Below are 14,943 nucleotides of genomic sequence, written 5' to 3'. Positions count from 1 at the left end.
GGGGGGGGGGGGGCAGGCCCCGATCACAGTTTTTTTGTCTATTGCATTTTTTTTGTCTATTGCATTTTTTTTTATTCTTTCGCTCTCACGCGTAATTGTCGTATCGATAAATTTACACGACACAACACGTAGTAACATGGTTGACCCACCTTACGATTACGTCACAGCATCGAATTCGGAATCTCTTTCTCTGCAATTTGTCAAAATTAGTCGAAGATATTAAAAAAAATCTATACCCGACAGGCACACGAGATCCCCGCGTTAGCGTCTATTATCATTTCTCACGAAATGACTGATTCTCCTTCGGTCATCTATCTTCTGTAACGTCGCTACGGTATTAGAGGTTATGTTCGTTTCGAACAACCAACTCTTACGTCTTCATACCTGCCGAATCGGTTGCCTGCGATCTATACTCCATTTCGACTAGTTCGAACTTGCTTTGCTTTTCAGTGGCAGATACACGTACGTAACGGCATGAAACACGACGAAGCTACTATACCGGTCACAATCCGCGTTCCTCTCGTTCCGCGCGGTCCTTGCGTTAAGGTCGCTTCGTTAGGGCTGTAACTTCGTTGCGACAGCCGCACGTGCTTCATGGGCTCCGTGTAATACGCCCGCGCAGCAGGCAACAGCGCACGCGAGTTTATACACCGTTACAATTAGAATATACGAAACAGTGACTATTAAATCCCAGAGCGATAATAACGAAGACTTATATGGCTGCGCCAAGCTGACCTATAGCCCTTGGGAGGTATGTGGAGCCGTAAGACAGGTAGTGACGTCACTCGGACAGCTGCTTCTCTTTTGTGTCGATCTGTCCATTCGGTTCTTACTCTTTGGATATACTGCATACCAGTTTCCCCCGTCTATTCACCATATATATATATATATATATACGAAAATATATCTAAGACATTTATATTATAAGGGAAAACTCCCCTTAGCCCTTTATTGTGGCATTCCTCGTTCCTTTTTTTTTATATATGGATGAAAAACCTCTATGGGGTTGCTCGGGCCCTTTCTTTTTTCGACCTTTTCTACCATGACCTGCTCTTTCTCTCTCTCCACCCTTCGTTTCTCATCCCCCGTACTCGCTGGCACTCCCTTTTCACGATTAGCCGCGGTTCAGCTACGCTGAATCGGCTCGCGGAAAAGCTGCCTGCACCGCACGGATAACGAGGCATCCGTGCGGGGTCGAGAGGGAGGAGGGTGGATATGTAGATTTTCAATTTTAACATGACTATGATATATTTCTCCCACGGGTAGACGACTACGCAATAACAATCGAAACGGCAGTGGCAAGAGCTGTGCCCCTCCACCCCCCTGTTAGACACGTTTCGTCTTGTTTCTGCTTTGCTCGGCGCGTCGTCCTAGTGTCTTTCAATCGAGACGCCCTTGCGTGCTCTTGGGCCAATGAGTCCCGAGTGCTGCGGCGCCTCTCGAGTGTTTACTTCGTTGACTTTGTGCGATCCGTTCTCTGGTATCGGGGGCGACAGAAGGGCGGCAGGAGGTACTCGGCGGCGAACTGGGACAAACTTCGGTTTAGGATGACGATGAATGCTCGAGTGAATAAAAATATTTGTCTGTTCTTAATAAGCATTGAATATTTTTTTTTCTTATTGGGACCATGAATAACGATACTGCGAGGGGAGCTTATTTCGCTACGACAGGCTGAAGCGAAATTCCTGCTTTCGAGCGGACCGAGAAGAAAATTTCCTTTCGCGCTATCCCCGCCAGCAATCTTCGATCGGTCGATAAAACGTAAACGAAGTTTTTCAGCACTCGCCGACGGGACTCTCTGCCCACTTTGCGCTCCTTGCCAGGTCTATTGGTTTTTCGTCTCTTCGAGGTTCATCGGTTGACACTCGATTGTATCACGTGTGATCCGGTGATTCGCGCTGCTCTGCATCGTATCGATCCTAGAATTTGTTTCGTGATAAAATAAATGGCTGTGAATAAAAATGTATTGTTTTTTAGTGAATCGAGAAAAAGTCAGACACCCACTGTTCCTTTCCATTAAGCTTCATTGTGCTTCTCCGAGATAAGCCTATCGGGCCCTGACCACCGGCGATAATGTTATCGCTCTCGCCATGAAGCCCACGTACCCCAGAGCAACCTGGGCACGTATCTGCATATCTACGGCGCGCGTAGCGTCGATCCGTGAACATCAGGATAGTCGAGATTACGTAGCAGCATTTGGCTATCCGCTATTTACACGGCGCCTCGAGCCGTCACGCCAACAGCTCGCGTGAGCCAATCCGATCGATACGCAGTGTCAATAGGTATAATCGTGACGAATAAATCTCCGAGGGCAGTCTCGTCGACTTCCCTTTCCTTGGTCAGTGATTAATTATTTTTGTTTATATATACCAATCGTGTGTACAGATTTCGTATAAGTGTGCAAGTTCGTCAAACGGCCACCGCGTCTGCGATCGATGCGCCACGTCGCGGCTGTCCGCGGCACTATTTACTAGAGCGATCGCAACGTAACCCCTAGGGAATTACTAGTGACAGGGACGACGGGCAGACGGGCAGACGGGATATTGTCGTGCCGCTTCTGTGTCTCGACGCTATAGGCGCCTTGGGTTTGGCGTGCGGCTCGAACTCTCGACGGTAGGAGACGTTACGAGGAAACGCGGTAGACTGAGCGACGCCCCACGAGCTCTCTCCGCCATATTTAAATGAAGCCCTGTCCCAGCCGACGTTAGTCACCAGTGCTCGTCTCCGCTGTACGGTAGACCTGCTATCTTTTAATCTATCGCTTTGACTGTCTCTCTGTGTGTACGCGTTCCCCTGTTTCTCTGGTACGTATACGGAGTACGTGCACGCGTTGTAATGGCAATCCTATTCCATTGCCGAGACCAGACATCGGGCCGCTACGCTATATCGAATCCCATTTGCTTTCCTCAATGTCAATAACCCGGCTGACTTTCAATGCCGGACAATTCTTGCTTTCATTGTGAGAACCTTTCCAGTTGGCTTCTTTGACGTATCTATATTGCTCGGGACGTCCGGAGGCCTTTACGATACGATCTGTACGATCGAGGCGAAGTCAATGTTTGCCGTCGAGACCTCATAGTTCCTTACATTTTCACTCTCGCGGCTATCTCGATCATCGGGATACCTTGTGATGTGTCTCTAATGGGACCTTAATATCCGGGTACCCGTCTACAGTGCCGGGCGTAAGCGACCGAGTTAGGGCCTTTCTACGGTTTTACTCGAAAATGGGTATAGAGGCTCGTCGTTACGTTTCGGTAGTTTAATCGAGCGTGACTAATCGATCGATATGTTTTCGGCTTGACGTATAATTATCGGCGTCCTCGGAGTATGGGTGGAATTTTTTTTTTTTTTTTTTTTTTTGGTAACGAGTATCGTCCGTATTCATTGTTTACGGTGTATTGTTGACGATTTTATTGAGGCTCGTAGCTGGTGGAGATAAATTCTTTTTGTTTCCCTATAGATCGGTTCACGCCGAGATCCTCGCTGAAACTGTAGATTTCACTCGACGATAAGAGTGTCCTTTGTGGATTAGTTGTTCCGTTTGCCGCCAGGGGGCACCGCCAGCGGTTTAACGAGCGCGCTCGGATCTCGAACTATATTGGCCCGAAGTCTCGGGACTTCGGTAAGTCGAATCAAAGCCGCTGTCGATAGGATTTAATCGAGTGGGAAACGACGATGGTCCATTGTCGCGATTGAAATTGGACGAATCCATCGATTTCAACCTGCGGGTAAACCGGCGTTAACGTGAAACCACGTGAGTGATCGCGTCGAATCGACAAGGGGACGGCCATGTTTTTGTTGGTGGTAAAACGAAAATTCAAAAGATCGACTTTACGACCAGCGATCGTTTCCTCGATTAATATCGTTTTGGTTTGAAGGATCGATAAATCCGCGGAGGTAGTCGCGCACGGAGTTTCCATGCTTTTTCGTAACGGCGGGAAAATTCAAATTTTCTTTGCGTTATTCATTACACGGAAAGCCGGTCGTAACCGTCGGATCCTCACTGTACATTTGCATTGTGTGCGCATTCGTATAGCACCTTACATTGGATAGACTCTACTATTTCCCTTAATTTAGAAAAAAAAAAATTTTTTTTACCTTTTTTTAAATAATTTTTTTTCACCGAACCACATATCCCTTCGCGGCTCGTCCCGTCAATCTCGTTCAGCCAATCTGATTTCCCGGAGTCCACGGAACGTTTTGCCTGATACCGAAAGTGAATTTCTTTCGTTGAGCTAATCGTTCCTCCGCGTCTATCCTGTCGCAGGGTGCGGCCTCGCGAAAACGAGAATCCGCCGGCTTCATGTAAACGCGTCCCTCTTCCCCGTTAAACCTGCTTTGCATTCGCCTCTTTTGACCTACTATCGAATGAGCCCCCAAGCCCAGGCGGGAGGGCAGCGTTCGAGAGGTTTGCCTCTGGAAAAATGTTCGCTTTGTGCCACATCCTTCATCCTTCATGATACTCGAGTGCTCGACTGCTCGACTTATTCAAGTGGCCACGTTTACGCGCCAGTACACACGGCATTCGTGTACGGCGGCCATGAAAATATCTTGGACTTTTTTGTTTTTCCTTTTTTTTTTTTTAATCTCTCTCTCTCTCTCTCTTAAGTCACGACTAGCTTCGGTTCGCGTGTTAAATTAATTATGTACCATCTACACTTGGCTCCTTTTTATTATACGTATACGTATACGTATTTGCATGCAAGCCTCTTACGCTTTGAAGGCTTGCGTAACAGTTTGATCAAATGTGTTATATAAATTAAGTCACTCTAGAGAGAGAGAGAGAGAGAGAGAGAGAGAGAGAGAGAGAGAGAGAGAGAGAGAGAGATCTCTTGACGAGTTAACCGGCCGGAGTTTATCTTTTTTTTCTTCTCCGGTTAAATCGTAATAACGAAACCCGTCTTGATAATCGATACGACGAACGTCGGGCAGCTCGTGCAACGCGGACAAATGACTCGAGCACGTTTTGACGTACACGGGGCCCCTGACTGACCTTGTTTTCTCGCGGGAATAACTTTTCACGATCGACTTTTACATTGTACGAGAGCGATCTCCAGCACGATTCCCGGAGCCACGATCTTTCATCTCGATCCTCAGGTTAATTTACACCAGGGAGACCTATCTGAACTCTTGGGCTTTAGTGCCGGTACTTCCGCCTCTGGCACCAGGGACTCCTGTTCCGGCCCTGGCTCCGATCATCTGTACGATGGACTGGAGGTAGACCCAACCTGACCTCCCTTATACTCCATTTCTGATATACGGCTTTACCGGGATCACCGATGACAGCCCTTTACCCTGGTTCACCTTATCGCTCACTCCTATTCAGGCTTGGACCAACCTCGGTACCCGATCCACGTTCATTTTCCGATTTTCCCAGACTGCTGGACCGCCTGGCGTATCCTGTAATTCGGACGGAAGTCTCCACAAATTTGCAATCAATTCGGCGACCGTGATCTCATCCGTCCGAGTGTATCCGCTCCTCTGATCTACCAGTGTCCCCCTCTGTAACAGTATCTGGGTATAGCACCTAATCCACCCCGTGCACCCGCTCGAACCAGAGGATCTTCTCCAGGGCAAATATTCATTCTCGCGTACGCCACCTGGATATTCGCTCTGGTTGCTTCCGAACGTAAACTACGGACCTTCCCCCCGTTATCAGTCAATCCGTGTCACAGTCCAGGTTGACCCAAGGACCCTCGGTTCGTTTACCCATCCGCGCGAGCACCGTCTCCTCTTGTTATTCCAAGTCTCCACCGGTTCCAGATGGCACTCCGGATAGAATCACGAGGTCCGACGGGACCTCGGCAAGAAAGAAGGTCGAGTCCCAGGTTAACCCAGTCAGCCGCTACGTTCACGTGGTATCGATCAATCGAACCTAACCCCACCCGACCGAGTCGGACCCAGCGGAGCCAATAATTCCTACCGGATTCACCGGGTTTGCCTCCACGTGCTTTTTATCGTCTTCGATCGATAGGTATCTGATTTTTTTTCTTCTCATCGACAATTTTCTCTACCCCCACCGATGCACGTGAGATTTTTTCTTCTCTTTCGCTCCTTCAAATTTGAAAATTATTTAACAAAAATTATAGTCTTATCTTATGTCTATATCTGACTTTGCTTTGGGTTCGGTTCACTTTGGTTCATCGCCTCCTCGCTGTACGGTACACTCGTACCCACTCGTATATCCACTCGCGGTGCAGTCGAGTTACACTGCTGCAAAAACAAGTTCTCGTACGTGCCTTCCATTCGCGGAAAATTAACCGAGAGTCAGGCGGAAGGCGAGGCGCGACGGGGCCAGGGACGGAGTGGGCGCGTGACGCGAGGGGTGCACCGGGGGGACCCGGTGGCGCCGGAAGTTTCGCCTCCGAGGAATCGAAAGAACTGAATATCCGCTTGTACTTTTTTTCTTTTATTTTCCCCCGGAGGTTCATTCTCCTCGTCGCATTTCTATTCTCTTTCTCTTGTACAGTCTTGCCGGACTGTGCCCAGAGCCATCGTCAGGAAATAATATGGAGAGGCGCCATTTCTAGATATTATTCAAACAGCAAATATATATCTCTCGCATCCTTCGTGGCACTGAAAGTAAAGGTAGCACGTAGAGCCTGTGGAGTAAATGGAAAGGAGCGATAAAAGATAATGCGTGTCGTCGTAAGCTCGGAATCGCATCGGCGACAACGCGAGCTACGTTACCCTTGACATTTGCCAATCGTTATTAATTACACATGACAGAGGCATACGAGAGCGAACAATCATTTGATTATTTATTTCTCGGCAAATCGACTCTTGACACTGATATCTTTTACTCGAGGGAATTCCGGTCGCATCGGCCATTTGTTCACGCTGGCATCGAATCATGCTGTACCGGGGGGGTCGGAGTTACCTGTGCTCAGAATATATATCTTACACAGTCAAGGATGAATATTTCGGCAGGACGTCCCGAGGACGTAACTCGCGGGACCATTCACTTTTTGAATTTACGCGCCTCACTGTCACGGACACGTGACGAATGCACGTTCGATACGTCTGACGACGTTGAGTTCCATTGGCCTCGGCCCAGAACGAACGGGCGCGTGGCTTTCTACGTCATCGCTTTTTCACCGGTGCACTTAACTCGGTGCGCTATTTAAATTACTTTTTTTTCCAGCTTGGCAATCCTTCCCAGGTAGGACATGGCGTTCTGGGTGTACCTTTTGGTTTTCTTAATTTTTTAAATCCCCCCTATGACTCGAGGCGCTCAGTGCATTAGGTCACTGCAGGTGAATGCATCTTTAGAATGACTTGCATAGGACCCTTGTTGCACTTTAATAACCTCAGAGACACCATAGATACCCGCTCTCTATGCACTTGGTTAGGTTACGCTCTGACGAAATTTCCGGGATGCATCTGGCACGATTTACGTTACTTTTTACAACTCGCAGCTGCATCCTCAATGCCAACAATGCACTCGCCAAAGCGACCGGGCCGATGCACTTGTTCAAGGTGTCGCGGGAACAAATTTTCCTCATTCCCGTTGCCACTTTAACACCCAGTGCGGCGACAAGTGTCACCGGGACGTGAAAAAAAAAATTTGTTTCTCGTTCTTCATCGGTACCGCAGCAACGATGCACTTTCGTCCGTAATTCTCCAGCAAGTCGTTCCCAGGTGCAGCTGCGATCTCGGGAGGTAACCCGGTCCTGGGTTAATTTTGTGAAAGGGCCAAATTGGACCTCCCAGCCTCTCAGGACGAGTGCATGCTAATGGTGATTAATGCCGAGTGTACGGGAGTGCACTCTGCACTCCTGGCGTAGCTTGGCTAGTGCATTTCCGGTCCCTCTGACGCGCCCTCGTGCCGGCAACACTTCCTGGCGTTATCCCACATCCAAGACAGTGGTCGCACGTGCAACGCGCGCCAAAAGTTTTCACTACGAATATACCGCTGGCTCCTACCACGACGCTCGACAAGCTTTTTCCCTTCCCCCGGAGACCTCGCGCCGTCGCTCACGAGCGACGCCCGACGTCTCGGGACGACCAGGCGAAACTCCCCGAGTCTCATAGTCACAGCCGAGACACGCGGCCTGTACGGAGAGGCAATGTCGACCGGGCGATCATTAGCCACGAGGTACGTATCAACGTGGGAGATCCGTTAAACTTCTCCAAGTTGGTCTATATCGGCATCCAACGCTATTTGCAGATTTCTTCCTTATCGGCGAAACTGTGGACGAGCCACTAAAATACTTTGTAAGATTCTCATCGACCCTAAAAATCTACCCGAATTTATCGTCCAGTCTGGCTTATATCGTGTAACTCGATCAGTTTGAAAATCACCGCTCGTAACGGACCACTCTATATATATATATATATATATGTATGAGATCGTAATAATCCGACGTGGCTGACTCTTGCCCTGAATATATGTAAAACACGGGAGCGGGTATACGCCGTATACCGGGTATCCGAAATAAACTAAATCGACCGAAAGACCGACAAACCAATCGAGCCACGCTCGCTTAAACCGACAGTTTCCTTCTTTTGTCCTGCGTCTTCTGTACTTTTCGTTCTGTGTTACATGTATACAGATATACTCCTCGACCTATATCCCACTGCAGGTCGCTATCTGACAGCCTTATGTCGTTCCGTCTTTATTTTTTATCTCTGTTTCTCCGTCCCTACCCACAGCCCTATCTCTGTCTGCATCTCCTGCGAACTTCCCTCTTATGTATATACGTATACCAACGTGCCACAGCAGCAGTGGCCAACACTCTCGGTGGTAGGGAACCGGGGTAGGAAATCGACAAACCGTCAGGGCCGGAGGAAGTAGGTTGTACAAACACCCGACTTCCCGTTCTCTGGGTAGCAGGAGCCTTCGGGAAGAAGCTTGGAGTAAATCCGGTAGCTGCTTATCGCAGCGCTCCGGTACAACAAGAGCAGAGGCCACCTGGTACGCACGTGGTACATGGTTAAACAGGAAATTAACGTTAAACCAAGACGTCGATCGTTATTCTCGTTGCGCAGGGGCGGATGATATTTTGAGTTCACGCCGTAAGCCAAAAATCTATATATTTCGTACGATCGGGAAAGTTGAGCTACGAGCTACGTGCATAGTCTGTAGGACCATTCAAGGAAAAAAAATAAATAAAAAGGGCCGACAACGAAGCTCCATGTACCCTGGGCAAAGACTGCTGATGCATCGATACGAAGTTTTCGCAAGGCGTTAACACCGTAACACGCGGTTCTCGTAAGGACGGACTGCGATAATATTTTCACGCAGGAGGTAAATCGATCGGCGCCAGCCCGTTGCCGGTCCCGAAGTACGACCGCTGACCGTTGCCGGACGACGTCAAATGGCAAAACGAAGGCTTCGTACTCGTCGCCGTTAACGTCTCTCACTTTTGCTGGCTCTTCGCTTGATATCACGAGAACCGAGGATTTTCGTCTCGTAAACTCCCGAGCCTCTCTTTCAGGCTGTAGCCGTATATCCTCTTTTCGTTGCTTGTTTTTTCATTCCCTTGGACTTTTACGTGTGCGCATACATATATATATATATAGCTTGTAGAAAGTGAGCTCTTGAGTTGCATCGTTTGTGCATAGGGTGGGGTGGGTAGGGGGGGGAAGCCCTCTTGGCTCAAGAAGCGCAATAATGTTATGATCTGGAAATTACGAGATTTTAAACAGAGTACTTTGGGGTATATGTGGAAATTGGGGGGCGAGGGGGGGGGGGTAAAAATGATGTTTACGAATTTTTTTTTTTTTTTTTTGAAAAAATTCAAAAATTCGTATAAGATTCTCTTTGAGCTTTGGATATAATTTTTGTTCGTATCGATACGCGATGGAACTTTTATTTATTTTCAGTGACGCACCGAGTAGTTTAGTCATTTTTTTATACTTGAGTTTGTTTTACGCTTAAATTTTTCTTTTTCTCGCTCTCTCGCTTATTTGCCTTTGGGCCGTGTCCGTCTTTCTCTTTGCTTTATAAATATCGATGATACTTGTACGGGCGTTCTCTGGTATCGCGTGTCTCTCTCAGTAAATTCTTTTCAGCGTGCCACGCTCGTGCGATTTCACTCTCGGCCGCCACTGCAAAGCGTTCTAGACGCATTTGTCAAAATTTCCGCAGTTAATTTTCTTAATGATTTTTTTTTCTTTTTTTTTTTTTTCGTAATCGTTCTTTGGGTGGTCCTTTGGGAGAATCTTTCTTGAAATCCGTCGGGACGTTCGTTCCTCACTGGAATCTGCCATTGACGTTTTCCACGAATAAATCTATACTTAGTATTTACGGATATCCGATAAACCGTTTGCTCTTGCCAAGACGCAGGATTAACCTCGAGCACCGAAATAAGCGTTGACCCATTCAGCGGGACTGATTATGCAATTCTCCATGCCCGTATCCTACGCGCCGGGGGATTAACACGTGACGCGAAAGGGCAAGCAAGAGCGAGGCACGCAGGGAAAAAAAATGAAGTGACAGCGTCGACACCCGCGAAGACCGAATCACACGTCCTCTCGGGATACAATCGCGCGTCACGCTCGCTCACGTGGCGCTGTCGATGCTAAGATTAAAAACGTGCCTGGAACCGCGAGCGAATCACCAGCCTATGCATTAGCACGTATCGTTCGGTCCCTGGCGTGCTGGCTACGTTTACACGCTCGAATCTGTATCAGAAGTCTGTAATCGGCCGAGCGACACACGTACCATTTGTTATCGGACGGTACGCCGCCGTTATAGACTCATGCATAAATATCGTTCTGTGAACGGGCCGCTTAATGGACTACTGGATGGAAAAATATAATGGGACAATTAGGAAAAGTGCACTCGCGCACGTGGCACGGTGTCCGTTGGGCTTGACGGACGCCTGACGGATCGTGGGCCCGAGGCCTATGGGTATTTATAGGTGAGTCGGGTATAACGTAATATTTTTTTTTTTTTTTTTTAATCCAAGAACTAGGAACGACACAGGGTAACGTGGTCGAGACCTCCCACGAGCCGCGGGCTGCTCGTATATAAATATCCGTTTGGGAGGAAGAGGAACTTGACTTTTCCGTTGGCCCTGATGCGATGACGTCATACGTTAATGATTTTTTTTTTGTTCTGCGTCGTCTAGCATATTCAGTCCACGTGCCGATTATGACTTTAGTCCAGTTTCTATATGCGGTTTTTTTTTTATTTTGTATGGTGGATATGCTGGGAGGATTTTTTTTTGTTTCGCCAGACAGAGAGAAATCTGTGGCGAGATGGCGTATCGGCGCGTTCGTATCTTGCGGCGAATGGAGGTCGGGCATCCGGTCGGAAATAGAATGTGGTCAACCTCGATTAATCGTTTAAATAGACTCTTTGGTTCGACCCTTGGTCAGCTATGGTTTCGAGAACCGGATAGCCGGTCCATTGGAGTCTTGGCGTGTCTGTTTGTCGTGGTATCGATTTGTCGGATGCTGCGAATATATTTTTTTTTTTGGCATCAACACGTATCCGATTGTAGGACCGGCAGATACGTCACTGGAATAATTTTAGGGAAGATTTTACACGGCGTAGCTGATCGATGATTGTACAGGTGCATTCATATTTATTCGTTTATTGTAGTAAACGAGGACGGCAGGGCTGTGGACCAGTGCATCGCTGCACTGCGCAGGTTAGGTTAGGTTAGGACAAAATTACATAATTTTGTACACTCCTTGTTAAATGTTAATAGATATTTTTTGAAAAATTTCGATTTTTTTTTTTTTTTTTTTTTTTTTTAATTCTTCCAAGAAACGTATCAAATTTCCAAAATACACTTTAAATATTCCCTTTTTTTACACAATGAATTTTGAATATTCTTTAAACAAAAAAATTTTTTTAAAAATTTTTTTTTTTTTTTTTTTTTTTTTTTTTTAATATAAATTTACGTATCTCCTCGACGGCTGGATGGGAAGGAGAATTTCCACGTTATCGGATCTTCCTGTCTGAGGTTTCCGCCATGCGCACGGTTACGAGGAATTTTTTGAGTTTCCGGTTTTATCCTCCCCACCTTTCCTTCCTCTTTCCTTTTCACGCCAGTGACGTCACCTTCGGCCGGCACACTTGTTCCAGAAACTCGTCAGCGTACTCTTCTTGGGTTGGGTCCTGGATGGCCGCGTCCCGGACAGTTGGAATCCAGCCGATTCGCAGCATACCTGTACGCAATATAGATTTTGATAATTTAAAAAAAAAAAATGAAAAAAAAGTACAATCCGTTGTAAAAAATTGAACTGCGGGACGAATACTCGATCGTTTGAGTACCCACATGCCAGGTGTGCGATGTATTTTTTTTCTTTACATAATTCCATCCTTCAAGGTAAATTATCAGCGACATTACCGGAATAACTTCAAAGACGCCATAGCTCGAAATTAACCCACCGATTCTACCCAGTCTCAAATTCGTAACGATCCGGGGAATCTTTTTTTGGACAACTGTATCGCTGGAACAAGGATTGCGAAATAAAAGGTCTCGATTGCGTAAGCCCGACGGATCCGACCGTTTCCTAAAGTCTCACGCACGAGTCGTCCTCCTCATTGGCCGGGTATATTTAGCGGCGAGTGCCTCGCGTTCTTCTCGCTGCAACTTTTTATTGGCCCTCAGGGAGGCCCGCTGAAAAAGTACTCGGCGCCCAACGTGAATTATAGAAACGTCTTTCTCTCGGGCAAACGTTATGCGTTATGTTTGTTATTTACGTCCGGGGCATCTTACGGCAGAGACTTCGCAGTCCTACCAACCTTCCCAGCGGCATTGGTATACCTTCGTAAAACAACTCTAGGCACGGGCACAATTTATCACTAGATATTACCTTTGCAGTACCCCCCCTCGCCCCCTTCCACCCCCGAACCAACCTCATACTTCCCCTCAGCTGCTTCCCTCTTCTTGACTTCCTCCCGTTCGGCCGTACGGTTAACACAGAAATAATGTACCCCGTGTCAAGAAAAAAATTATTCCATCGGCCCAATCGTCCGAGCTCATCACGTTTCCCAAGAATCCCTCTGTCCCCGTGTTCCGTACCGATAACCCAAGACTGCCAACCTCTACTACCAACGTCCCTAGGGATTCTTGACCTCGCAGTAATTATTACCATAACCGCAATCCCGACTGTCTCGCCCCGCGGCGATATCCACTCTCCACTCCGTCAGAGACAATTACGTCCGATCGTAGAGATTTATGGGGTCCAGAGAGGGATAGTCACAGCCTCCCTGGTTCCAAGGATCTATGCACTGTAAATCGTCTGTGGGGGATTTGTCGAATTATTTTTTTTTTATTTTTACCATTGACCTTGTTACCGTGCACCGGTACGACCTGACCTTACCTAATATCTCTATGCTCAGGCTAGGCACGGTCCCTACGTTATTTTAACGTATACCCCGCACGTGCAACGATATGCAGGTTGGTCGTACTGGGAACACGCTGACGCAACGTTGCTGTACCTGCTTATCCTCGCGTGTGTGCTTCACACGTAAATGCATAATGTAACCTTCGAACAATGCAAGGAACTAGCGGCCCATTATATCTGGGGGTATTGTACCGGATGTCTAGCACTGCGATGTTCACGTGTACCGAGTATATATATATATATATATATATATATATATGTATATATACTCGTATGCTTCCGTAACTGTAAGTTTAGGCAGCGCACAAGGCACAATGCGTACGACCGTTCCTCGTTTCGCGACCAGTACGGCCTCCCCAGGCCTCCTCGGCAGGACGCACCACGTGCGCACCAGATGAAAGCGATAGGCAAAATATTGTCCGACGGTTGAGAAATGCTGCCACTCGGAGAAAATAGGCGCTCGTTGCGCTTGTCTCTCGTGCTGGCTGTGTATTGTATAATAAAATATTATACGTCTACGCAATGGGGAGGATCGATGCTTTCTTAAATCGATCGATCGATTCACCAGGTAGGTGTGTGTATATATGTATATATACAGTCGTAGACGCATAGATCAATCTTGTTATATTAAAGGCGAGCGCACTGTGTCGCGTATACGACCATTTATTCTCTTCGGCCGCTAATGAATAACTAAAGCGGGCAAATTAGCATTTGCAATTAAAATAATAAATCAGCCTAATTGGATCGGATTCCTCGGGCACGCGGAGTATTTATTAGCCGCGTCGAAAGTCTCGCCGCATTATCGAACCTAGTTTATTTCTCGGCCTGCGGCACTTGGACGATTTGTTTCTGTAATGACTGTGTATAATGTAATTTTTGTTTTATGTAAATTGTGTATATGTATAGTTTTATATAGTAAGTTCGTATGTATGTGCTCTACAGCGCTCCTCTCTCTATATATATATATATATTATGTCCGGTCGCCCGGTAAGTCTTTCAGCGACCGCACTTTATGCGCTGGGCGCCACGTGTACTCTCCACGATGCGCTACCTGACGCGGTGCCCATATGCACCTGTGTAGCTACATACGTGCATACGGCCCTGCGTTACTCCGGTATAACGATACTTGGGCCACGTGTCGGGCCAAATCGTAATTCCTACGTCCTTTGTCACTCTTGCGAGAGGGCTGCCGCAACTGGCGACGTCATAACACGAATCGAGCCCCTGATTTCCGGCAGTTCGCAATTTGGCCGTCGCGGCGCCCTCTCACCGGGATTACGTCGATCGAACCACGTTTCGATGGTAATTATAACCTTGCACGTCGAATAACAATGATCTGCATTCATCTACGCGTGTATATCTACAATATATCTATATTTCTAGTGCATCGATCTGGCTGGCGCTGACAACAATATGGAACCGTGGAAAATGGGTGGAAGGGGACAGGGTCGGAACAAATTTGGCCTTAAAGTAGAAAGGGCTGGTGAAGTAGGGAGAGGGGGGGGGGAGGTTAAGTGAAAGAAAAAAAAAACACGAAAAGACCCTAAGGTCGACCAGAGCGATATTGCGTACAAAACGGGATAAAAGGGTGATGGAGAGGCCAGCTTAAGATCCACGGTACCCCCCCCCCCC

The 14,943-nt window shown here is 47.5% G+C and overlaps 2 protein-coding genes across 14 annotated transcripts in view; one reads left to right on the top strand and one right to left on the bottom strand.

The window, feature by feature from the left end:
* The window catches only part of LOC107270096 (ankyrin repeat domain-containing protein 50), a 60,735-nt gene that overhangs the window by 2,224 nt on the left and 43,568 nt on the right, over nucleotides 1-14,943 (top strand). The window lies entirely within an intron of this gene.
* LOC112494683 overlaps nucleotides 1-14,943 on the bottom strand; it is a 78,952-nt gene that overhangs the window by 34,017 nt on the left and 29,992 nt on the right. For 2 of the 3 annotated variants that reach the window (XM_025087463.1, XM_025087465.1), the window contains exon 3: nucleotides 11,798-12,126. The exons of the other annotated variant lie outside the window; for it this stretch is intronic. In XM_025087463.1, coding sequence (XP_024943231.1) covers nucleotides 12,002-12,126 — 125 coding nt within the window. In that variant the 3' untranslated portion in view covers nucleotides 11,798-12,001. Of the gene's footprint in view, nucleotides 1-11,797; nucleotides 12,127-14,943 lie in introns of those variants that run through there. 3 annotated transcript variants of the gene reach the window in all.

Source organism: Cephus cinctus, unplaced genomic scaffold, assembly GCF_000341935.2.
Source record: "Cephus cinctus unplaced genomic scaffold, Ccin1 Ccin1_scaffold0696, whole genome shotgun sequence".
Classification (NCBI taxonomy): Eukaryota; Metazoa; Arthropoda; class Insecta; order Hymenoptera; family Cephidae; genus Cephus; species Cephus cinctus.
This window is presented reverse-complemented; position numbering and strand designations above follow the sequence as displayed.